At 42.1% G+C, this 26,967-nt stretch overlaps 1 protein-coding gene across 4 annotated transcripts in view; it reads right to left on the bottom strand.

Moving 5' to 3' along the window:
* PARP14 (poly(ADP-ribose) polymerase family member 14) overlaps nucleotides 1-26,967 on the bottom strand; it is a 43,223-nt gene that overhangs the window by 6,077 nt on the left and 10,179 nt on the right. For 2 of the 4 annotated variants that reach the window (XM_036106770.2, XM_078066692.1), the window contains 12 exons: nucleotides 26,236-26,478; nucleotides 23,233-23,469; nucleotides 16,763-19,065; nucleotides 15,405-15,641; nucleotides 14,660-14,881; nucleotides 12,325-12,403; nucleotides 9,868-10,017; nucleotides 9,503-9,565; nucleotides 9,004-9,171; nucleotides 5,293-5,499; nucleotides 2,292-2,891; nucleotides 883-1,016 (listed from right to left, as the gene is read on the bottom strand). In XM_036106770.2, coding sequence (XP_035962663.1) covers nucleotides 883-1,016; nucleotides 2,292-2,891; nucleotides 5,293-5,499; nucleotides 9,004-9,171; nucleotides 9,503-9,565; nucleotides 9,868-10,017; nucleotides 12,325-12,403; nucleotides 14,660-14,881; nucleotides 15,405-15,641; nucleotides 16,763-19,065; nucleotides 23,233-23,469; nucleotides 26,236-26,478 — 4,643 coding nt within the window. The other 2 variants (XM_078066695.1, XM_036106772.2) reach the window with 2 other exon arrangements.

Below are 26,967 nucleotides of genomic sequence, written 5' to 3'. Positions count from 1 at the left end.
ACTCTTGATTTCGGGTCAGGTCGTGATCTCAGGGTCGTGGAACCAAGCCCTGTCTCTCTCAAATAAATAAATAAATCTTTTTTTTTTTTTTTTTAAGTGGAAGGTGCCAAAATAAGGGAGATGAACAAGGAAAGGACTATCGGATTTATGCCGGAAGCAAGCACTGTTGATCTGTGAATGGCGGGGCAGAAGCACACAATCCTGATCTGAGGGCCTCTGCGTCTTTCTTTGTGGTGTTTGCTAGTTGTCAAATGAACCTTGAAGCTCTATCTTTGTATTTTTATGACTTTGCTTCAGGGATTCTTGTGAATTCATGTTAAGTTTTATAGGGCTGGGTGGGGCAATGTCCATTTTAATCCTGCTGGGCTGCCTTTTGGAACTTTTCCTTTTTCTTGGAGCTGTTGCTCTTGCTGCCAGCAGCCTCCACAGGTGCATTCCTGAGTGGCTTCTCCTTGGGAGGAAGAGAACTTCCTTTTATCCTGGGGATGTTCCTCTTTCCTTCCTCTTTAGGGCCACTTACTGGTTCCTCTTTGGGGAAAGATTTCCTCCTCTTGGGAAGACTTCTACCAGCTGTCTCTTCAAGATTGCTACTAACCAGCTCCTCCCTGAGTTAATACCTGGTTTTAGTATTCTCATATCGTACTGCAATCTAATATTGTGCAATCTAATAACTGACACGATCTCAATCTCAATGTGTCTGTAATGATAGTGACAGGAGTAGAATCTATAATCTAAAGTCTGATTACCGTAGAATATTCTAATTCTGGCCAAAAAAAAGGGGGGGCGGATGGAAAATGAATGCAAATGTATTTATGTATTTATCAGGACCATGATACCACTTATTTCCACCATTAAGAAACTCCATGTCAGCAGAAGGCTTACCTTCTTTATGTAGAAGTGTGAGCAGGTCTGATTAAACTTGCTTGCCACTGTGTTATATTCTGCATGACCAGGCTGTAGCTCAACCACACAGACCTCCTGCTGCTTCATATCACTCCAGTGCTCAGGGATCTTAACTGCAAAGAGGACATTTGAGGACTCCCACACACCTGGGAAGGCCCATCTGCACATTCCTGGTATGCTTTGAAGAACTGAGTATCATCTGTGTTCTTACTTTACAATCTCCTAACTCAATGTGTTCAAGAAGTTCCTTGTTTTTCAAAGTGTGGCCCACAGACAACCTACATCAGAACCAACCATAATGCTTGTGAAGAAAAAAACCCAAAGATCTACGAATCAAACTCTCTGAGGGGTGGAACCTGGGTGCCTGCATCTTAACAAGTTTTGATCACGCTCAGAGTTGAGAATTGTTGGTGTAGCATAACTCAGCTGCATATTCTGTTCAGTCTCTAAGCTGTCATAATTTAATAATTTAATAGTTGATTATTTCCCTATGATGGTCTTGTTACAACAGTGTGAATTTTTGCCAGAACTCCTCACCATCACAGGGCCCTCCACATCTATTCTTTCATTATTCTTCCCCGCATCCTTAAGAGTTGGGGGGACGGCAGGTTTGGCTCTTTGGCAGGTAGTGGTGGCAGCTCTGTCTTCCCTTCTGCTAAACAGAGTATTATACTTGATTTGTCATTTCCCTAGGGTTGCTCAGAGTCTGAAGAACTCACTCACATGGATCTCACAAGAGATGAAGATACTGTACCGGAAGCCAACTTACCCGTCTCCATGGAGGACCTGTGTGGTTCAAAGGCAGGAATAGCTATCTACACAGCACAAGCATTCCCTTCGTGGGGGATAGATCCAGTCAGAGAATTTGAAGGCTGCTTCCTGATGCGTGCATTAAGGAAACCTTATGTTCGGGGCAGGAGAGGAAGTAAATTCTGGGAGGAGATCCTACAGGCTCCCAGTCCTCCCTGGGTTTATCAGTCACGGACACAGAGAGTGCCCACTCTGACCAGGCTGTCTTCTTTTGTTCTAGAAAACCTTGGGCCACTTTTCTTTAAAGCCCATGGCTTTCCCTCTCCTGACGGAAGCAGCCGTTACCTCCACAGCAGAACTGGCTCTGGGAAGCATGTAAACTGTAGAGATGGGAACAAATGCAAGGTTTGGGTCTGGTCGCCATTAAGAAGGTCATCCTCAGGCTGCTGAGTGCACCCATGCTACATTTCCCCAGCCGTAATGTAAGCTCCTTAAGCTTAGAGACCAAGTGTTGTATTTCATTCCATAAGAGTTGCTTCAATGTTATCTACATGAATACAATTTTGATGTATGTACAAAATAGTGTTAAGTCCAAAGGACGTGTAAAATAATGGATAAAAGCACACAATCTGACTCACCTTCAGATTTCATGAGGCGCTGAACAGGTAAACTCTGTCCTTTTGCATCTGTAGCAGTGTGTGTGGTCAGATCCACTGTGTAGCTCTGATGATTAATTTTGACAACAGTTCTACTTTTCTTTGCCTTCCTTGCATTCTCCAATTGCAGATTGGTTATTTTGTCAAAACTATGAAAAGTCCTGTTTTTGAAATATTGCCATTCTATAAATTCACTGATAAACTCTGCCTGGGATTTCTGTTCTTTGGCCAATCTCATTCCCTTGATCATTTCCTCAATTGCATTTCTAGCCTGTGTCAAATCTTTGCCAATTCCAAAAACCTCAATCAAAGGTCTTTTACAGTCCAAGCAAATGGCAATATTTAAGTTCTCCTGCAGCTCATTCAATTTCTGATATTCTTTTTCATTAAAATCTTTGATACAGTCATCTTCATTGATGTAAGGACACAGTTCCTTTGTAATCAGATCCTGAATCCAGGAGACAACGTTTTCTATACATTTTACACTTTCACCACACACCTGAAAACTTGCTGATTCTGTTTTCTTTTTCAAAACCAAAGGATTCTGCTTTTCTGGAGATTGACTTGGGGAGCCCACAAATGCTAAAAAAAGAAAAGAAAGGAAGATTAACTATTTCTTTCTCTCCCTCCCTCTCTCTCTCTTTTTGTCACCATGCTATACATTACATCTCTAGGACTTATTTATCTTGTAACTGGAAGTTTGTACCTTTTGACCCCCTTCACACATTTCACCCATCTTCATCTCCCACCCTACCCTCTGCTGCCTCTGGCAACCACCAATCTGTTCTCTGTGTCTCTGAGTTTGTTTTTCCAGATTCCACATATAAGTGAGATCATACAGCATTTGTCTTTCTCTGTCTTGTTTCACTTAGCATAATACCCTTTAGGTCCATCCATGTTATCACAAATGGCTGGATTTCCTTCTTTTTTATGGCTGAGTGATATTCCATCGTGTGTGTGTGTGTAATACACACATACATGTTACATATCTGTGTGTGTGGTGTGTGTGTGTGTATATATGTATATATATGTGTGTATATATACACACCATATTTTCTTTATCCATTCATTTGTTGGTGGACACTTAGGTTTTTCCATGCCTTGGTTTTGTAAATACTACTGCAATGAATATGGGGGTGCAGATATCTTTTTTGAGATAGTTTCTTTTATTGTTACCTTAAGATAAATACCCAGAAATGGAATTTCTGGATCATATGGTAGTTCTATTTCTAATTTTTTGAGGAACCTCCATACTGTTTTCAACAGTGGCTGCACCAGTTTATGTTCCCACCAACAGTGCACAAGGGTTCCTTTTCTACACATCCTCACCAACACTTGTTATTTCTTGTCTTTTTGATAATAGCCATTCTGTCAGGTGAGGCGATATCTCTTTATGGTTTTGATTTGCATTTCCCCGATGATTAGTGATGTTGAGTACCTTTTTGTGTGCCTGTTGGCCATCTGTAAATGTCTTCCTTAGAAAAATGTCTGTTCAGATCCTCTGCCCATTTTTAAATTAGATTATTTCTTTTCTCCTATTGAGTTGTATGAGATCTTCATATATTAACCCCTTTGTTGATTACCCCCATCAGATATATTAGCTACAAATATTTTCTCCCATCCCATAGGTTGCTTTTTCATTTCGTTGATGGTTTTCTTTGCCATGCAAGAGCTTTTTTAGTTTGAGGTAGTCCCACGTGTTTATTTTGCTTTTGCTATTTGTGCTTTGGTGTCAAAACAAACAAACAAAAATCATTGCCACGACTGATGTCTAGGAGCTTACTCCCCATGTTTTCTTCTAGAAGTGTTATGGTTTCAGATCTTTAATCTATTTTGAGTGGATTTTTGCGTATGGTGTAGGATAGTAATCCTGTTTCATTCTTTTGCATGTGGCTGTCCAGTTTTCCCAGCCCTATTTATTTCAGTATATGTGCTGCTGAAGCAAGCATCCAAACACTATTTATTGAAGAGACTATCCTTTCCCCATTGTATATTCTTGGCTCCTTTGTTGTAAATTAATTGATCACACAGATGGTCCCTAACTTACAATGGTTCAACTTATGATTTTTCGACTTTATGATAGTATGAAAATGATACACATTCAGTAGAATACTTTGAATTTTGAATTTAGATCTTTTCCTGAGCTAGTAAATATGCTGCCATACTCTCCTGTGATGCTGGACAGTGGCAGCAAGCCGCAAATCCCAGTCAGCCAGGCAATCATGAGGATATACAACCAATATACTTATAACTATTCTGTACCCACAAAGCCATTCTGTTTTTACTTTCATTACAGTATTCAATAAAGTACATGAGATATTCAACACTTTATTATAAAATAGCTTTGTGTTAGATGAGTTCATCCAACTGTAGGCTAATGTGTTTTGAGCATGTTTAAGGTAGGCTAGGCTAAACTATGATGTTCAGTAGGTTAGATATGTTAAATGCATTTCTGACTTGTGAAATTTTCAACTTACAGTAGGTTTACCAGGATGTAACCCCATTGTAAGTGAAGAAAGATCTGTATATTCATGGATTTATTTCTAGGCTCTCTATTCTGTCCCAATAATCTATTTGTTTTTATGCAAATATCATACTGTTTTGATTACTATAGCTTTGTAATGTAGTTTGAAATCAGGAATGTGATGCCTCTAGCTTTGTTCTTCTGTCTCAAGATTGCTTTGGTTATCAGGTGTCTTTTGTGGGTCCATACAAATCTAAGATTCTTTGTTCTATTTCTGTGAAAAATGCCATCGGAATTTTGATAGAGATTCAATTTCTTTTATTAGTGTCTCATAGTTTTCAGAGTACAGGTCTTTTACCTTCTTGGTTAAATTTATTCCTAGGTATTTCATTCTTTTTGATATAATTGTAAATGGGATTGTTTTCTTAATTTCTCTTTCTGACAGTTTGTTAAAGATTAGCTATTTCTCACATGACATCAATATTAGGAACATGCATTTCATAAAAATGGTCAACTCACGTGTCAGTTTAGACTTCAGAGACGGCCGGGGAGAAGCCAGAGATGCTTCTCTTTTTTTCATGCTGTCACAAAACACGTCCAGTAGGTGAGGCAGAAAGATAACAACTTTAACTTTTTTCACAGACTGGAGCATTCCTTTCTGGGTAAAGTCTTCGATGGTCTCAATTATGGCATCAGCAACTGTACCTGGGTCTTTTTGGGCATTTCCTGGAAAGGCAGATAATAAAAACCGGGGGTGGGGGGAGACCCAACTGGGAAGGCTGAGAAATAATTTGGGGATTCCAGTCCTCACAGAACAAATGCCCACTGCCCACTCTTTCATCATCATGGGCTTTTCTAGCAATGCACGAGCAAACACTTTTGAGGTCCTAGATGCACCAGGGAGCTGCTATTCCAGGATGTCAGGAAGTCAATAACCCAACAATGAACAAAGGACCCAGGAAATCTAACTTTTGATATCTGATGTTCGTATCTCCTCTGTCAAGTTGACCCTAGCTAACTGTGTTCCTCTGTGTTACAAAGCACAATTAACCTTTTTTGGCTCATTCGTGTCCTCAAAAGGTCCATAAAAAGCAAATGATGTTAATATATGTTGAAATCTCAAGCTCTTTAAAAAGAACAATAATTTTTCTTTTTTGTTCATAGTCACCCAACTAGATGCATGTATCTTTATTCTTCCAGATGTCTTTGGGGACCTGATTCAAGCTAAGCTGATTTTGTAAGACACCTGGAGCTGTAAGTTATCCATTATAATCTATAATTCTTTGCACACCAGTTATCCCTAAGCCTCTAGGAAGTCTTTTCTAGCACACTCAGTGAGATTTTAGCTGATTTGCTGGGTTCAAGGTGGCCACCAGAGCAAGTCTTTTTCTTTTCCCAGCATGTTCCATATCTTGTTTCTCAAGCCTACTGCCTAGGTAAGATCATGAAAAGTCCCTTGAAAAGTCCCATGAAAAGTCATGGAAGCAATCACATACAAATAAATGGCAGCTAGCAAATCACAATGAGGAGCAATGTAAAAGTCCCCTGGCCAACCTGGTGTGATAGACTAACAGCCCACTTGGATTTTCCCTGTTGATGGTGTCCACCATTACTGCAGAAATGAGAGTAGACCACTTTGGCCTGGCTATGTAGACACTTGTGAGAATGTAGACAAACCCCATACAAAACTGAACAAGAGGGTTTCTTCAGTTTTCTGGATTAGATGATCAGGAAAAGAGAGAAAGTCTCCTTTGCAAAGCTATGATTATCTCATGGTTTTTGGAAGAATTTAAATGGGAGAGTTCAGATACATTCATTCACTCTCAACATTTACTATGTCCCATCATGAGCTAGCTCTCATCTAGTCACTTAGAACACAAAGGATGTGATATATGGGCATGAAGAGGTATGTCAACAGGCGAAGTATGAGAAACTGTGGAAAAGGCTATGCCAGACAGAACTATGTAACAGGGGCATGATATGTTCAGCCTGGTGTGTTCGGGGAAAAGATCTGTTTTTGAGATTTTTTTTTTTTTTTGAGATAAATACAGGGGGTGGGGTATGTGGAGGAGGCACTGGGACAGGGAGCCCAGGTCTAGATAGGAAGCTATAATAAAAGTTTAGGCAAAAGACAAGAGCTGAACAAAGAGAAGAGGCCAGAATGAAGAGTCAGGTACAGGGACTGAGCAGATAGTTGGGAAGTGAAGTCAGCAGGACCTGAAGTCAGTGGCCAACTGGGTTTATCTTTGACCCTTTGTTCCCCCTTTTTTGCCACCCACACACCTTGCTGTGCAACCTGAGTCGTGCTGTACTGCTGTGGTTTACATGTCTGTCTCTCACAGTAGGCTAGGTGCTACCTGGTGACTAGACCCTTTTCTCAGTCATCTTTCTGTCCCCAGTGCCTAAGCACAGTGCCTGGCACATGGCAGGCACGTGGGAAATATTTAATCAAATTAGTTAATAAGCTAATGAACATAGGAGTGATCAAGGGGGTAGAGTCAAGGATTCTAGGTAGAAAGTGATGCTTTTAACATGATCAAGGATGTAAGAGGAAGGGCAAGTCTGGGAGAGAAGACAATGAATTGGAATTCATAGTCTGCTTTGAACTTGAAGTGCTTGCAAGTATCGCTGATCACCCACTCTCTCCCCCTAGGCAGGTGTCTGTAAGGAGCCAGGGAGAGGGCTTCTTTGACTGCCAGAAGCCGTCTCAGTTGCAGTGGCAAGTCAACTCATAAACACCACTAAAGGAGAAAGTTCCCCCGTCCGTTAGTCTAAGGACCAGCTCAAGTGGTGATACAGATTAGTAAAGATGACAAGCAAGGAGAATCTGTAATCCTGATTTATTTGTGCAGACCAGCAATGCAACCAAGTCAGTGGAAGAACAACAGGTTTGCAGTAACCCAGAAATACTCATGTGTATATATTCATGCAAAACAAAAACTGCCTCATTTCCTTATTTTTTCTTGGGAAGGTCTGTGTCACCCTTGGGTTGTCTGATTTCTTGGCCCAGATAAAGTTTATGTAGAAACACAAGACCAGAGCTCAGAAAAAAATCAATGGAGACAGAGACTGGTGAGTCATTAGTGGGTGTCCATTAAAGATAGAGACAGAGAAAGAGACAGACAGACAGACAAACTGGCAGACAGACATGTTGGCTAAACTGCCAAATTGGATAATACCACAAGGGGAATGAAAACATAAAGGGACTATAAATTAATCTTTCAGAAATAGAAAAGTAATAAAGTAGATGTAGCATTCCATGTGGGAACATTAAGAGGAATGGTAGAGTATTACAGAAATTAAAATAACAGAGGACTAGAAGAAGGCTCAGGAAGTGACAAGGCCGGTTAAGTGTACTTTTGGAGGGCCTGGAATGCAAGTGTGAGACACTCAAACAGATTCCTGCGCAATGGAATCACCAATCCAGTGCTGAGGGCTCTCTCTCTGGGACCAGCCAGCTACGTTCCACTTCAAGTCTGAGAGTATTTGCTCCCCTGACCAGCTGTCTGAAGGGAAACCAAGCAGAAATTCCTCATCACCACCCAAGACTCAGATTCCTGGGAAAAGAGCTGAAAGAGCATCACCTTACTAATGATAAACCCAAAGCACCATCCTTATATATGAAGACTTACACAACTATTACGTAGTTTGAGGAAAACAAAAAAGGCAAGTAGGCTGAAAAGAGGAAGGTTGGAGTTGAATTTCTGACCCATTAGAACCAGAACCCATTAGGCTCTGGTGACTGGGAGGCTTCTGTGCAGACATGTCCTAAGGCCAACTCATAGGGCCAGCTGTACAAGAGGTGTGACAAGGCCAGGAATACTCCTCTCCATCCGAGTCAGCTCCTGGGAGGTACAGGCCCATGCTCTGAGGTTCTCCATGCAGAAGGGATGGGGGAGGGAGTTCAAGACTAAATAATGTAGGGGACAGGAAAAAAAAGAAACAGAGGAACGAGGAGAGAAGGAGAGATGATGGGCTTTCTTTCTCTTCCTGCCCTTCCTCTCTCTTCCCTCCCATAGTACAGAGCAGATGTCACTCTAATATTCAACACTATCTTCAGTTTTCTTCATTTTTTCCTCTTACTTAAACCACCCCACAGTCTTTGCTTACTCCCTTTGGGGCTGCCTTGGGATGAGGAGCCACCTTGACTCAGACTCTGCACTGATTATATTAACAGTCAGCACCAGAGCGAAGGAAAGGGGGATGCCTTGACAGCCAGAGGTTACAAACCTGTCCCAATGGCTGGGAGGCAAATTGACGAGTAATTCCGTTTTTCACACTCTTGCAAAACAAGGGAGACCGATTTCTTGACATCATTTCCGCCAATGATGTGAACAATATTCTTGCACCTCAATAATCCACCTTCAGTAACTATATAATCACTGTTGCCCTTTTGAGCTGGGAAACACAAGACAGAGAGAATGCAAAATTAGATACTGAACCCATTCTTTGATTGTTTAGAAAGCAAAATGTTTGCTTTGGCATATAAAGCATTTTATGTGCAAAGAGACTCCTAAAATATGCTTTTTGAGGAATCTTTCTTCTCTTTTTAAGTGAGATTACTTTTCACTTCTAATTGTCTCTGATTAGAATTCTTTGGTCAAATGTATGATTTTCAGATTAATATGTTGTCTCTCCAATTCCAAGACTCTCCCCAGCCTCTCCAAAACCTCCCATATTCAGCCTTCTACTTATAATTTTGAACCAAAAAAATAGTATTGTGTCTTACCTAGGCGAGAACATGCCATTTCCACATTTTGTCCAGCACATTCTAGAATTGCTTTGGACACCCCTACAGGAGAAAAGCAAGAGGGTTACATGAATTGAAAAAAATGAGAACAGTACATCTGGATCAGAATGATTGCCTCATTATCTAAAAAGCTTTCCTAATCATCAAAGGAATCCTAGAACCTGAGTATTTCTGATAAGAAAGAAGAAAAATGTATAAATTATCTGTTACCAATTATTAGAAACCATGTCAAAATAATTTTAAAATTAGTAATATCAATAAGCCAAAGTTGTAGAAACCAGTTTGGCTACAGCAACTATAGGACAGTTGACTATTACACGACTCAAATCCTACAAGTAAAGTACCTGCTTTGAGATTAAATGCTTTTGATGTTGAATTTACAATCACATCAGCCTTTTCTTTGGTGATATCTCCAAAGGCCACCTGGAAGATGATGGGACCAATCTTCATTTCATGCACGTCTACATTAGGGCTAGACGCAGTCCCATGGAAATCTGAGAATAAAAGAAACGGAGTCCCTAACCAAGTCGGCCACAGCAAGAACGACTTAAATCTCACACTCCCCAGATGCATTCCTCTCATACTTCTTCCCCCGCCCTGTGATCTCCAGCCCTTAACCAGCCCTGACTCTGAGCCCCAGTGATGGTCAGTTTCTGAGAAAGGATTACAAAATATAATATATATCAAGCGTGGACTTCTGCTGCTGGCCACAGCGATGTCAGGCCCCCACACGCCTATCTCACTCACAAATCACAACTAAAAACGCAGGATAAATACAAAAAGCCAACTAACTGAGACCTGAAAAGTAAACAGCAGGCAGGCTGGGGGAGGGAGTCAAAACTTGAAGAAGTCACCTGTAAGGGGGAGGGAGAGTTTCCCATTTTATTTTGTCTTAAAATTTTCCCTCTTTCTCTCTCAGCACTGGCCCAAGGTGGCCCATGTTGCAGAACTGTGTAATGAGAATCCCTATCTTTGCAGCCAGAGGATTAGAAATAAGGGTCCCTGTGAACTGAAGAGTATTGGAAGGAATCCTCATGACTGTCCATATTTTTCCTTTTTCTAATTCAGGCCTTGCCTCAAGATGAGCCCAGTTGCAGAGCTCCACAGTGGCCCCACAGGGAGCCAAAACCCTGAGAGACATTCTGCCTTCCTGTCCAGAAGAATGAAGAGAAGGGGCCCTTGTGGTCTGAAAAGCATGTATGTGGGGGCGCCTGGGTGGCTCAGTCGGTTGGGTGTCTGACTTGATTTTGGCTCAGGTGATGATCTCCGGGTGGCCAGATCGAGCCCCACGTGGGGCTTCACGCTCAGCGGGCAGTCTGCTTGAGATTTTCTCTCTCCCTCTCTCTTTCTCAGAGTTTAAAAAAAAAAATCTTAAAAAAAAAAGCTGTATGTGTGTGTATGGGCAATACCTGTGGCTCTCTCTTTCTCTCCCTCTTTGTCTCTCCACTTTGCCCACAAGGGTAACCCTTACCATGCAAAAGTATGAGGCGGCTCAACAGCCGTCTTAAGCTCCCGGAGAACCTGTCTTCCTGGCCAGAGGACCTAGAAAATGGGCTCCCTTGAGCCAGAGAGTATAGGAGTCCCAGACAGGTGAGAGCTGGAGAAGGTACCCCTATTCTGTGTGTGAATACAGAGCTGGAGCTGCATGTGTGGGGACAGACCCAAGCTGCATAGCAAAGGCCTAGAGAACTAAATTAACATTGGAACTGCTGCCCACACAGAAGGTGAGACAGAGCGCTTAGAATGAACTTAACTGACTGACTACTTGCTAAAACAAACAAAACAATCACCATTTTCCAGAAGATTTTAATAGGACCCAAGTTTCACAACATAGTATTTAAAATGCCCAGTCTATAATCCAAAATGGTTTGTCCTGTAAAGAACCAGGAAAATGTGACCAGTTCTCAAGGATCAAGACAATCAATTACAGATACTAATCTCAAGATGATCCAGATGTTGGAATTACCTGACAAAGACTTTAAAGCATCTGCTATAACTATGCTCCCTGAGGTCAAAGTAAACACAGCTGAGTGCCTGAAAATGATTTGGAGTGAATGGAAAAATAGGAGGCCCTGCAGTTTATAGTTTATAAACTCGAAAAAAAAAAAACCAAATGGACATTTTAGAGTTTAAAAATACAGTATCTGAAGTAAAAAAATTCACTGGATGGGCAGTGGACAGAGAAAAGAGTCCATGAACTTGGAGGTGGGTCAATAGAAATTATGCAATGTGATGAACAGAGAGAAAAGAGATTAAAAAAAGAAAAAGAAAAAGAGATCCCAGGGACCCCATGGCATGCTATCAAAACACTTCACATTCATGTTATTGGGGCACTAGAGAGAGACCAGTGAGGTAAACTAATTAAAGAATGACTGAAAAATCCCCAACTTTGATGGGAAACATACACATTCAGATTCAAGAAGTCTCAGCAAACTCTCTAAACAGGAGTTTGGATAAACTCAAGTATAGCAACAGCAGATATGACCCAGGAGAAGCATTTGGTTGGTATTGTCTCTTTAAATGTATCTGTTTCTGAAAACACATGTCACATCATCCTCAGAAATTAGTAGCCAATCACTACCCACAAACCCACTGTATAGATTATATAATTTAGCCTGCCTACTCTTTCACATCAGACCACATAAGCACAGCCAATGTCTTACATGCTCAGGGGTATGGGATATAATTTAATATCTTCTTTATCACTAACTGATTCTTTCATAAAAATCATCACTATCGTCTTTCACTGAATAGTTTTTTAGCAACTAGAAATAATTTCTCATCTCATAGCTTTACTGAACCTTGTGCATCTTCAGCCTTGAGAATTTTGTCACTGACGAAACTTCCATTGGTTCTTCTGGCAAATTCATCTGAAAATGCCTGGAAATACAAAGACAGTTTTGACTACTACAATCCTCCATAGATGAATAAATTTGATTCATCAGGGCTTTTGATCTTGCATGCACACATACTTTGGAGAGAACAACTCTCAAAGTGTTATTTTCATTATAGATTTTTTGAAATTATGAAAATAATACATATAATTCTGTTTTTGCAAATGCATTCTAGGAAAACTATTAAATATGTGAAGGAAGTTATAAATACAAGCATATTCATTACACACTATTTATAACAGAGAAGAAATAAAACAGTTTAAAAATCCAACAGGGAAATGGTTAAATAAATTTTGGTATATCCATGTGTTGGCATATTTAACAGCCATTAAAAATCTCATTTTCAAAAAATAGTTTGTGGAATAGGGAAAATCTCTTTTTTATACTATTAAATGAAAAAATAATGATATTAAATTGCAATATATAATCCCACTTCTAAAGGTACACACGTGGGCGCCTGGGTGGCTCAGTTGGTTGAGAGACTGCCTTCAGCTCAGGTCATGATCCTGGAGTCCCGGGATCGAGTCCCGCATCGGGCTCCCTGCTCGGCAGGGAGTCTGCTTCTCCCTCTGAACCTCCCCCCTCTCATGTGCTCTCTCTCTCTCTCATTCTCTCTCTCAAATAAATAAATAAAATCTTAAAAAAAAAAAAATAAAGGTACACACGTATAAAAGAAGACTACAATGAAATACAACTAAAAGAATGTATGCATTTTTTATGGTTCAAAGTTTCTACAATGAATATGTATTATTTCCATAATCAGTAAGAGCAAGTTTCTTGCCGGTTGTTAAAAAAACACAGTAGTAAGAGAAAGATAATCACATAGACAGCAACCACTTCCTTTTTTTTTTTTTTTAATTTTATTTATTTATTTGACAGAGAGAGACACATCGAGAGAGGGAACACAGGCAAGGGGAGTGGAAGAGGGAGAAGCAGGCTCCCGCGGAGCAAGGAGCCCGATGCGAGGCTCAATCCCAGGACCCTGTGATCACGACCTGAGCTGAAGGCAGACGCTTAACAACTGAGCCACCCAGGCACCCCAACCCACTTACATTTTTTAACTTCTTATTTGTCCCAGGAGAGGAATCGCTAGGGGAGTAGCCCTCTCTGGAGCCAGAGGTTGATGTATGTATTCTATGGTTAATGAACCTGTGAATTCCCTTTCTTTGCCTCGTAGTGACACCCTCAAATCATCACTTTCTTTCTCCTTTTAAACAAGCAAGAGAGATTTTTGGGGGGAGAAAAAATAAGTAACTTTTGTGCTAAAAGATTGATCCAGTAATGGGAAGGGGACGTGGGGAGACTACAGAGCCAGGATCCCAGGCTCACAGGACTCCAGGGGCGGGCAGGCAGGCAGGCAGGCTCCGTGTGTAAAGGTGGACAGCTGGTTGATGGACTCTCTACAACCGAAGATGGTTCTGGTATTTCTAGTCCCAACTCTCCTACTCCCATGGGGATGTGCTGAGTTCATTCTAACCACAAAATAAGGCAGGGACACCTGGGTGGCTTGGTCAGTTGAGTGTCGGGCTCTTGGTTTCTGTTTGGGTCGTGACCTCAGAGTCATGGGATCGGGCCCGGCCCACGGGGTTGGGGAGTCTACCTGAGATTCTCTTTCTCCCTCTCCCTCTGCCCCTCCCCCTGGCACTTGTGCACACGCGCACTCTCTCTCTCTCTCAAATAAATAAATAAATCTAAAAAAAAAAACCCAAAAGACAAAACAAAATAAGGCATTTATGAGACAACTGGAAATTTGAACATTGATAATTGAGGAAATAAGGGAATGATTTTCAATTTATTTTAAGTGTGAAATAGTATTGTGGTAATGTTACTTTTTAAAAAGAATCCTATTGCTTAAAATAAATACTGAATTTTTTATGGATAAAGTATGTCTAGGATTTGCTTGGAAATAATATAGGAAGGAGGGAAATAAATGGGAGATAGAGATGAAACATACTGGCCATTGGTTGATAATTGTGAAGATGAGTGATGGGTACAAGGGAGTTCATTATACCATTTTGTGTACTTTTATTTATGTTTGGAATTCTCCTTAATAAGAAGTTAAATTTTTTTCTATATCCATAAATTTACTTGACATTTGCTGTGCTACAAGTGGTCTATACCACTCCTTTACTTTGCTGTACAGGAAATACATGGAAAAAACAATCTAACTGACCAACCAAGACGACATCTGAAAACATTAGGGCTCAGCTGCCAAAATAACCAGAAATGAGTGAGACTGTACCTGAATATTTTCATGATCACTCGGGTGCAGCAGAAATTGAACCTCTTGTAAAGCTGTCAGTTGAATCTTGCTACTAAAGTTTAACACTTCTGAAATTATTAATTCAGCAAAAATGGTTTTAGGAAACCCCAAATTTCCTGTTCCTATTGCTGGAAATGCAATTGATCTTAAAAACAAGTTCTCGGTGATTTCCAGACATTTTCTGATAATGTCTCTCATGATCTGAAAAGCACAAAGCACATCTTTATGCATCTTTCCTAGAAATGGGAGTTAGAACAAAAAGGACAAGAATTTAGCAACTTTGACTGTGATCTCTGTCTACTCTCCTTTCAAAAGAGGTTAAGGGCAGTCAAAAAAGGAAAGAAAAGAACAGGAGTAGACAAGGAAAAGGGAACATCAGAGACCCTCTAAAAAGATTCAAACTCACTCGGCAAGGAAGGAAAGAAGCAAAGCAACTACTGTTCTAATCCTTCATTCTCCTCCATTCTTCATGCCCTCACCTTGCTATCCTCACTAAAGATGTGTTGTCTTCAATAACTCTTCCCCGAGCCCCAATAATGATTGAGCACTGTAATCAATTTATATTATTAACTAGTCTTCGGGCAAAGTCAACTACAACTGAAAGAAATGGCCATGGTGATAGAACCCGCTGATAATGTGACAGACAGAGGCCAATCTACACTCTACGGAGAGGAGAGTCCCAAAGGCGACCCAATTTCCCAGAGAACCTAAAACTTGGCCCCACCTTGTGTGAAGATGTGCACCCATCTCTCCAGTCCGGAACCACTACGTGAAGCACATGGTGGCAGTGTAGACCGTGTCCACTGGTTCGGAGAACTGTACCCATGCCAACAGCCTTCGCTTGGCCGACTCTGTCCAATTCCTCCTGGAGCTTTGGCCCAGCTTTCGCCAAGAGGGCCTGAGAAAGGAGTCCTTTATTAAGCTGGAGATTCACGGGAATGGAGTTGACAAGAACATCAGCCTTGAAGACAAAACCAATTTGTTTCAGATACTAACAAAGACCATTCATCAAGGATCACTGTATTTGAGCCCCTGGGTTTGGCACTATAGGGGGGAAACGATGATCATTAATTTCAGAGATTGAAATGCCACCCAAGGCAAAGGGTTACCAGATACTTATTTAAATAACACTCCAGGACAATGGAGATATAAAGCGAGATATAGATAGCATAAGGTCTCTGAAGGAGTGCAGAGGCATGGCTTGTGGGGTCTGGGAAATAGGAATCAGGGCAGCAGGGAGAGGGAGGCGGGGCAGTCATTTGGGAGGGGACCAGTGGGAACATACACCGGGTAGGGTTTTGGTTTTTTTTCTTAAAGATTTTTTATTTATTTATTTGACAGAGAGAGAGACATAGCGAGAGAGGGAACACAAGGGGGGGGGGGGGGAGAGGGAGAAGCAGGCTTCCCGCTGAGCAGGAAGCCCGATGTGGGGCTCGATCCCAGAACCCTGGGATCATGACCTGAGCCGAAGGCAGACGCTTAACGACCTAGCCACCCAGGTGCCCCTAAACCAGGTAGGTTTGAGCTGTGAGCAGACTGCTTTGATCTGACAGAGCTTTTCTAAATTGGGCTCAATTAAGACACCAAGAGAAGAGAGGAGAAGGAATGTGACCAAGTGATATTCAAGGCTGCCCTGCCTGGGTCACCGAGGAGGAGTGTAGTTCACCCTGGTTCAGCACCATTGACAAGATTCCCATCCTCTGCCCACATCAAATGCTCTAATTTGTCTTTATCTGCCCTCAGCAAATTTGACAGGAAATTAACCTTAGATTTGCCAAAATGTGACAGGTATAAAGGCACTGAAAAAGTATACATGTATAAACATAAGTATTGTGGGTTTTTGCATTTACTGGAAGCCTCGCGATCTGAGTACACTTGCAGTTCCCACAATTGAGCGGCCAATCTCTGTGGGTAAATGCCTCAGTGAAGCCGCCCAGTCTTCTGAGAAAACCACTTCTGAGACTGGGAGGGAGGGCATGGGATTCTTCCCCTGGGTCCTAGTCTGCCTTGGGCAACAGGCTGGCTAGAGAGTCGCAGCACCGCGGCGGGTGTTCGGCAGGCAGGGACAGAAGGGACACTCACCGTGGCGCTCTGCACATCTCCTTTCACCAGCAGGATCCTCAGGCTTCCCTGGGACAACGGAATTTGTCTGTGTCCACGAACGTTGGTCAAGATGGGCTGGACTGTCTGCGGTACACTGGGCCCGGAAGCCGTAGGAGGCGGGGGGTCCTCAAATACAGTTTTCACAGTTTCCGCGAAGGCCTGGACAGTCTTCTCAGCTGTATCCACAAGGTAAATCTCTTTTAAGGTGTGTCCATCCTGCTTAAACTGGAAGTTTTTCTTGATAGCCATAACAATCGTCTTCACACACTGGGCTAAGGGAAAGCCACCAGCTCCGGAACTGATGGCTGGGATGGCTATGGACCGGCACCTGTGTGTTTCAGCCAAACGGAGACTTTCTTCTACAGCTCTCTTTAACTGGAACATGCACTTCAGGTCCTCGTCGTCCTTCCACCGGGGCCCCACTGCAAGGACCACGTGGCGGTATGGGAGCTTTCCTGCTTTCGAGATGATGGCGCTGCCGGGGAGGATCTTGCCCATTTTCTTCACTATCTGGTCACAGTCCTCTTGGAGCTCAGGGCCAGCTGCTTTGGAAAGAGCGGCGGCCAGGCTGCTGCAGAGCTGCAGGTCCTCACTGGCACTGCTCACCACCACCTCGACAGGAAACTGGGTCAAGTCGCCCTGCTGCACCATCAGCGAGACTCCAGGGGCCAGCTCTACCTGCGGCAAGTTGCTCTGCGGCCCCTTAAGTGAGACTCTAGGGGCCAGGTCTACCTGAGACAAGCACTTCTGCCCATCCGTGCTGCCTCCCTCCTTCTCCCCTCCATTCTCCTGTAGGTCAATGGAACATCCAAACAACCGTTTGACCTCTCTTTTATAATACTGTGCTTTCTCCTGGAAGAACTGGCTGACCAATGGCTTATCGATACGGACGCTTTCAATACAGACGGAATCCAAGGCTTGCTTGACGATGCTCACGCCCTCCAGGACTTTGGCCCTTGGCCCAGTTAGTAAAATGCCTTTTTGTTTATTCTCAAGATTGAAAGTTACCTGAACATTTGTCGTCTTTATCTTTTGCCAGAATGGCTTTTTTTCTATCCTTAAATAATCAATGATTACGGGAGGCTCTATTTCAATCAATCTCTCTATTTTTGTGTGTTTTTCCACAAAGTCAAAAAGCAAGCTATAGGATTCATTCACTTCTCTCACACAGCCCGCGATGATGACCTCAGCTTTGGTTTTTGAAGTTAACTCATCGATTATTACAGTCTTTGAGGAGGAATTATGTCTCTTATGCAAACTGTGAGTGAGCCCTTTCCATTTCTTGCCATTAAGAACTTCCCTGTCCTCAATGTTGATGCGCTTATAACTTAAGGCACTGACCATTTGCTTTTCAGCATCTAATAGGACTTCAGAGGAATAGCCGATTAAGAGAACAGTTTTACCCTCCAGCTCATAAACTGCAAGAATTTTCTGTGCCATCAAAAGAGACTTAGAGAATTCTATACAGTCTCCTTTTTGCAAAAACTGGAAAATCTCAGGGGGAAGCTGGATGCTTTTTTGAACCATGGTGTACATCTTTTTCTGTATTTCATACTTTGCTTTATACACATCTGTGTAGAGGCCTTTGAAGCACATGTGTTGAGAAGCTTCATCATAACAAATCTCCATCTCTGGGCACTCAGTGTGGAGACGCTCCAGGACATCGCTGTGACACAAAAGAGAATACCTTCCTGGAGAAATGGCCACTTTTTCCTTTAGACTTTGCTCTTCTCTTTTAATTTTTTGAGTGGTACTTTCTATTAATTCCTTGATTTGTGGCTCAATGTTCTGTACATCCTCTGATTTCCCCACTAAGGTTACAATCCCCGTAAGTGTATCAAATTCAATCAAAATCCTGTCGTCTTCTACACTCTTTTTTATGGTGTCCCACACTATGGGATCCACTTTAAAGGGGGTAACTTTATATTTAGACCTGATGCTAGAGAATGCTGTGGAAACATCTTCCTTCCATCTCCTGATTCTCAGTCTGCCGAGACAGATTAATGTGGTCGCAGGTCTGATGATAACTTCACTACTGAGTTTGGACCATATTAGATCACAGTGACAATGTCTCGCTTCGTCATTTATCTCATCAATCAGATGCTTCTTTTTCTGTAAGAACTTCCATAAGGGAAGATCTAATGATTCTCTGAATGGTGCTGGAAGCTTGATCAGAGGTTTCTCCTTTCCATACAAGGCCGTGCCCAAAGAGGTATAATAGGGAAACACAGAGAGCGGCATATTATTGAGGTCTAGTTTCTTGGTCATGATGGTGTGTAACACTTAAAAGGAAAGACATAAAATAAAGTAACCCCAGTGTGTTATGTTTCAAGTGGAAAAAAAAAAAACAACACTATTCTATTAGGGAAAAAAAATCCTAATGATTGTAGAACTTGGATGTTATAACATGCTATGAAAAAGCAGCACTACTCTCAAAGTGCTCAGATACAAATTGATTTTTATTACTCCTACATAGTTATCCCTTGCTTAATGGAATACTTTCCAACCAAGATCACTCTATGTTGAAATTCTGTTAAGTAAATTCTATTTTCTGTTTCCTGGTAACACTTATATATCACCACCAGGTTAACAAATAGATAAGAATTTGTTCACAAATATGGGGGTAATGTTTGCCCCAGTGTAAAGAATACTCTGGTGCTCAAAGCAAAGCTCATGTAAGAATCATGCTATTTGCTGCTTCTTGTACAGTCTCACAGTTTTAGGCTTCATAGCTGATTGAGATTCCATTAATACCTCTAAGAGGAGGAGCATCATAGTAATTATCAGAGCTGACCATGTGTCAGACACCTTTCTAAGTGCTTTCCGTATATTTATTTATTTAAGCTTCTCAGCAACCCTTTGAGATAGAGACATGATTATTATCATCCTTATTTACAAATGATAAAACTGAGGCTAGGGAAGGTTAGGCAACTCAAATAGGGTGATGTAAAGGACAAATACCCGAGCTAAGATTTGAGTCAGTATCTGTCTAACCCCAAAGCCCCGCTCTTGCCCCTTTACCAGGGGTTCCAAACAAGATCACTTCATGGTCATTGGAGAGCCCAGCCCCTGGGGCCTCGGATTCAGTAAGTCCTGCACCTCCCCTTGTCCCTGCTATAATCCCCTCCTGCCACTTCTACTGGGGCGGTCCCTAGGGTGGAATATGTGTGTGTGTGTCTGTGTGTGTCTGTATATGGGGGGGGTACTCTTCTTCCCCTTGTATTAGTTATTAGACAGGTACAGAGGGTCTAAGAAGGACGAGAATTAGACGGAACTCCAATAACAACTTGGATTAAAATAGCACCGTTGTAGAAAGAGGTTAAAAATAACTTCACCTTGTGCATGATTGTCTCCTAGCCCTGGAACCAGACATCCTGAAAAGAACATGGCCTTCAGAGGCCAAGACCCATAGCTTGAATTTCCCAAAATGTCTTTGTACAAGCTCCAAGCCTAGGCAGGACCAGTGACCACTAATGTGTACTGAGGCCACACAATGTGCCAAGCACGTTGCTGGTATAATTTCATTTGATCCTCACAAATTCCTCTGAGGCAAGTAGTAACGTGGGCCCTATTTTACAGATGAGAAAACAGGCTTTGGTGGGTTAAAGTAACTTGCCCAACAGTGGACCTGAATAAGCATTTCTCCAAAGAAGACATACAGATAGCCAATAGACACGCATGAAAAGATGCTCAACATCACTAATCATTAGGGAAATACAGATCAAAACTACGATGAGATACCACGTCACACCAGTGAGAATGGCGAGTATCAAAAAGACAAGAAATAACAAGTGTTGGTGAGGATGTGGAGAAAAAGGACCCTCATGCACTGTTGGTGAGAATGCAAACTGGTGCAGCCACTGTGATAAATGGATAAAGGGGATTGGGAGATATAAGCTTCCAGTTATGGGATGAATAAGTTACAGGGAAGAAAGGTACAGCATAGGGCATAGAACCAGTGACATTGTGATAGTGCGGTATGGTGACAGATGGGAGCTACACCTGGGAGCAGAGCGTACAGAGTTGTTGAATCGCTCTGTTGTACACCTGAGACTATTGTAACATTGGGTGTCAACTATACTTCAATAAAAATATATATAGGGGCGCCTGGGTGGCGCAGTCGGTTAAGCGTCCAGCTCTTGGTTTCGGCTTAGGTCATTTCCTTGGGGTTGTGAGATCAAGCCCCACATCAGGCTCTGTGCTCAGTGTGGAGTCTGCTTGAGGTTCTCTCTCTCTCCCTCTCCCTCTGCCCCTCCACTTGTGCTCTCTTTCTCTAAAATAAATAAATAAATAAATCTTAAAATATATATAATAATAAATAAGTAAAGTAATAAAGTAATTTGCCCAAGATCACAAAGCTAGTAAGCACCAAAGCCAGGATTTGAACTCTGATCCGTCTGACCGAAGAACCATCACAGATGTCACCTCACTATGCCTTAAATTCTCCATCCTGTTTCCTCCTCTTCAAGAAAAAGTAACTATATGCACAGCATTACTAGGATTCAGTGAGCTACTGTGGCAGAAAACACAGCAAAAGATCTTACCTAGAGTAGGTATTAGATAAGAGTTCTTTTCCTTAAGATTTTGTGAATCAGATTTTATAAATTGAACAAAATAATTCCAGAGTAAGTGCCTAACTTATTCCTCTCAAATAATCTACATAAATGTAGACTGCTAAATAAATTATGTTTTTAATCCAGCTTTAACTACAGTTGGCCTCCTTACTAATAATAGCCCCTAAGAAAAATTAATGTTTTGGGTTTTTTTTTAAGATTTTATTTATTTACTTGACAGAGAGAGAGAGAGTAGCAGAGGGAGAGGGAGCGGCAGACTCCCTGCCGAGCAGGGAGCCCAATGCGGGGCTCGATCCCAGGACCCTAAGATCATGACCTGAGCCGAAGGCAGATGCCTAACTGACTGAGCCACCCAGGTGCCCCAAGAAAAATTAATGTTATAGGTGAACAGGTGATTGGCAAAGAATGGAGACCTTAAGAGCACAGATTAAGGGCCAGACTAGCCAGGTTCAAATCCTGGCTCTGTCACTACACTAGCTGTGTAAACTTAGTCAAGTTATTTGACCTTTCTGTGCCTGTTTCTCATTTGTAAAACAGGGATTACAGTAATAGCAATGCCCACAAAGCAGTGTCTGCAAATGCACTTTGCAGCACCCTGCAGAGCTATGCAAATGTAAGTCATGATTATAAGAAGGAGCGGCCACAGAAAGAAAGGGAAAATCGGTATATCTCAGACCACGGAGAACAGAGAGTTCGTGAGTTTAGACGAGGAGGCGTGGTCAACATAGTCAGATGGTACAAAGAGGTCAGGATGAAGGGGAGATTTGAGAGTGCCCTACTGCTCCCAGACGTGGCTCTGCATAAAACAACCCTAACTAAATAGTCATACAAGTGTAATGTAGACACTCTGAGGACACACCCAACTGCCCCAGGCTTTCAAGAGGTTCGAAGCCCCACCATAAACGGGAGGCTCACTTCTAGAGTAGGCAGCTTTATGGAGCTCTCTCCCTGGGCCCAGGCCCAGGCTCGGGGAGATTGAAAGAAATTGTGACAGAAGCTCCTCTTTTGTCCCCCTGCTCAAGGAACACTAGGACTTTCATTCCATTTTAATCCAAAGCGTATCTTCACCCCAGTTTCCGCAGCTCCTCAAAGCCAAAGGGAGTTTCCTCCACGGATCCCCCACGGAGCAGTTTATCTTCATTGGGTGGAATACCATGTGATCGTGTCTCATACTCCCCCTGTTAGTCCCAAACCCACTGTTCCTTCTCTCCCTAAGAAGGCTGGCCCCCTAATTCCCACGCCTCCACCTTCACCTCTGAACATCAAGTGGAATCTCCAAGCTGACTGTACATGCCTCCGAGAACTGGCAATCTAATATCTACAAAACCCTTAGAGGTGTTTCCCTGAGGTTCAGCTGAACATGGTTTTCACAGGGTTGCTGCAAAGAACAATCCAGCAGGCATCCACTGGATGCCATTAACCACCCCTATGAATTTCTGAATGATGAGACTGACACGTGAAAGGGGGAAGTAGTGATACTTCACAGGAAGTGTACGTGTTTCTGAGTATTTCTTTACCTAGCCTTGTTGGGATGAACTTGAGAATTTCTACCAAGTAGACAGCTAAAACACAGATCATCTTTTTTTTAATACAGTATTTCAAAGAGTCTAAGAATTATGGATTTTTCACTATAGGTAGAGACTCATGAGAGAATCTCCTTATATCTTTCAAAACTCGGCCCTGCTTCTCTAAAGTTTAAATCACTGGACTCATTAATGATCATATCCCAGATGAGCAGGATTACTAATGGATTTCCAGTGAAATTTATGAATAAAAAATAAAATGCATCAGAACTCAACTGATAACTGATAAGATCTGCTAAAAGGGCTTAGATCATGTCAGGTAGGTTCACAAAATCAGGCTCATAGACATTACCTTTTTTGTCAAAAAACTCAATCAGAGCCGAATTCTCTTCAGGCAAACACTCAATACTGGCAATTCTTCCTCCTCCATTTTGAGGATTTTCAAATAAGCATTTCAGATTATAGTCATCAACACCAGGTGGCAGGTTTTCAACCCTGATTGTTTTCGTCACTTCCAGAAGTCTTGGAGAAAGCTGGAGTTGTTTCACTAAGTGGTGCCTGGGACAATCATTAACAAATTTCACAGCATCTACAAATCAAAATCAATCAATTAATCCATCCATCCATTAGAAAATTATGATCATACCTTTATGTTATACAGAAGAAACTGAATATTAATTGAGATAAAGGAGATAGCTAAGCACTCAATTTTTAGAGGCAAGATTTTCATTTCTTTTTTTTTTTTTTTTTTAAGATTTTATTTATTTGAGAGAGAGAGAGAGACAGATATGGACAGAGAGAGCATAATCAGGGAGGAGCGGGAGAAGCAGGCTCCGCCGAGCAGGGAGCCCGACATGGGGCTCCATCCCAGGACCCTGGGACCACGACGCAAGCCGAAGGCAGACACTTAACCCACTGAGCCACCCAGGCACCCCAAGATTTTCATTTCTATATGAGAATTTACGTTCTTACAACTCCCGGTCTCTGAGCAGTAACAAGCATACATGTGAACGTTTTACCTGGCGTACTGCCACGGAGCTGTGTTCCTGCCTGCAGGCACAGCTCTCTCCAACCCCCCTTGACGTCCTACCCGAGTGCTCTGTCTACAGTACAAATCTCCTCACTCCCCTCCTTTCTCAAGTCCTACAATGGCTCCCCATTACCCGCAGACATCAGTTCACGCTCCTTAGCTAGGCTTAAAATGCCCTTGGTTGGCTATTTGACTCCAAACTAATTTCCAAACATCACCTCTGGTTATTCTCTGCCATTCATTTTATTTTCCTTGTTGCCACAAAAACTAGTCATTATTTTGAAAACCCTATTCTCTTTTGCCTCACTATATATCGTTACCTGTACCTGAAATGCCCTTCTCCAATTTTTTTTTAATCCTGTCCTATTCCTCCTTCAAGACTCAGCCTGATTATCTCATTCAAATTAATAAATATCGACGGTGGGCTCATGATGTGCCAGGCACTGTGCTAGGATCTGGAGATAGAGAGATGAATATAACAAGTCCTTGAAAATTCACCACCTAGGGGCGCCTGGGTGGCTCAGTCGTTAAGCGCCTGCCTTCGGCTCAGGTCATGATCCCGGAGTCCTGGGATGGAGTCCCACTTTGCTTTGGGCTCCCTGCTCAGCGGGAAGCCGGCTTCTCCCTCTCCCACTCCCCCTGCTTGTGTTCCCTCTCTCGCTGTCTCTCTCTCTGTCAAATAAATAAATAAAATCTTTAAAAAAAATAGAAAAAAGAAAATTCACCATCCAGGAGTGGGGAGGCGGGTCTTGAAAGCACACAAATGGCCTATTGTGGGATCAGATGATGCAGGAAGACAAATACTGGGAATCCCACAAGGACTGTCAGAGTAAGTGGTTGCTGATCTGAGTTTTGAAGGGCAGAGCAGAGTTTAGCTTATAGATTAGGGGAGGAAACGTTTCCCGCAGAGAGAAGAGCAGTGGCAGGAAATAACAGTGTATTGGGGACCTGGGAGACTGGGACCAGTGGAGTATAAACTTCATAGAAGGGAGTAAGCAAGGCAAAACCAAGCCACCTTGTTTGGATCCCCTTTCCTCCCATTCCCCACAGCCTGCCGTTCACAGCGGAGGGAGGCAGCTTCTCTCACATCTTCATTTTTCATTTACATATGGGTCTCCAACTCCATAGGAGTTCCTCAAGATCAGGAACCAAGAATTATTCATCTCTGTACCCACAGCACCTAAACAAGTGCCTGGCACATAGTAGGTATTCAAGATTTTTGATTAATGAACAAAAGCAAGTCCACTCAGTTTTTCCTTTTTAAGAAATAATTATAAATCTGACATGAGAATAGCTCCCTTCATTGAGTCCTTACCACGCGTCAGGGACTATATTAAGAGCAGCTTTGCACACATTGTCTCATTTAATCCTCTTAAAAGCTGTATCAGGTAGGTACTTTTTCCTCTAGTCTATGGAGGAGAGAAGTCAAGTACAGAGGGGAGTAACCTGGACAAGCTCTGATAATTAGTCAAATGGTGGAGCTAGAATTTTGACTTCATGACCATCCTCCTGCATGGCCATGGAACAGTGAGGGCTCGGATTGGAAAACTGCCTGGTCCTTCTGGACATGACTCCTCACACGGACCTTGAAGAGCACTCATTTCCTGCATCCCATGCACTTCCTCTCCTGCATGTGGGATGACCATGAAAGTACTAAGGAAATACATGGTAAAGGACGTAAGAGAAGAGGCTGTGTAGGGGTGGGCCACGGGGTTCAAATCCAAGAATTTATTAGCATCTCTGCACCTCTGTCTCCTCAATTGTAAAATGAGGAGGAAGAACAATGATCTCAAAAGGTTGTTAAAAGGAACAAATGAATTAACACATGTAATGAGCTTAGCATAGTACCTGACTTACAGTATCTCTATATGAGTGTCTGCTATTATCAACATTACTACATTCCAATAAGTCCAGTTTGGTAACACAGATCAGTATTTACTTCTCCCAGTGAGATAACGCATGTAAAGATGCTGAGTCTTCTGCTTGGAATCACTTTTATAACCTTAGACTTTAGATTTCTATTTGGGTGTGTTATCTCTCTCTCTGTCTCTCTGTCTCTCTGTCTCTCTGTCTCTCTCTCTCACACACACACACACACACACACCCTCATACAATGAAGTCTGATTTACTGAACATACCAGAATTTCATTTTAAAACAAATTTGCTTCTCTTTCAAAATAAAAAAACATCTATATTATCCTGAAGTCCTTTCTTACTAGCTACGAGAAAAAGTCAAGCTTTCAGAGTCATTCCATTAGCTAGGTGTCTCAAATCCCAAAGTGGGGTGCAAAGAAGATTGGCAAATGCAGTATCATTTGATCTTACCCACATGCGTTAGAAAGGTAACTACAGCAACGTCAAAATCTTGTAATACTTCCACTTGAAAAGCATCATTGGACAGGCCAGTTATATTCTCCACTATCAAGATTAACATTATATCAGTTACATTTGTCTTGAGATTTTCAAATGCAACCGAAGAGGCTGTATTTTCACACTCTTCTGACGTATCTTCCATTTTCTCTGATCTTCTACTGGGAGTAAGTTTTGTATCCAGTTCTTCTGACACATCTGATTTTAGAAGGACGAAAGAGGTACAAGATGTTACATTTGTCTATCATGGTCTTAGCAAATTATCATAAGACGCTGTCCTCTTTCCTTTTCAATCTCTTGGTAAGTCAAATAAAAAAAGATCTGAGAAGGCTTTTTGCTTAATTTAGTTAAAAATAAAATGTAACATTTAACTGTTATTGTTAAGTTTGATTTTTAGTATGCCCTTTTCTGCCTTGTCTCTTTGAGGAACCTGTCTTTTTTTTTTTTTTTTAAAGATTTTATTTATTTATTTGATAGAGACACAGCAAGAGAGGGAACACAATCAGGGGGAGTGGGAGAGAGAGAAGCAGGCTTCCCGCTGAGCGGGGAGCCCGATGTGGGGCTCGATCCCAGGTCCCTGGGACCATGACCTGAGCCGAAGGCAGACGCTTAACGACTGAGCCACCCAGGCTCCCCGGAACCTGTCTTTCGTAGCCTTTGACATATGCTTCCATCAAGCACCTTATA

The sequence above is a fragment of the Halichoerus grypus genome, chromosome 1, assembly GCF_964656455.1.
Source record: "Halichoerus grypus chromosome 1, mHalGry1.hap1.1, whole genome shotgun sequence".
In the NCBI taxonomy this organism is placed as follows: Eukaryota; Metazoa; Chordata; class Mammalia; order Carnivora; family Phocidae; genus Halichoerus; species Halichoerus grypus.
This window is presented reverse-complemented; position numbering and strand designations above follow the sequence as displayed.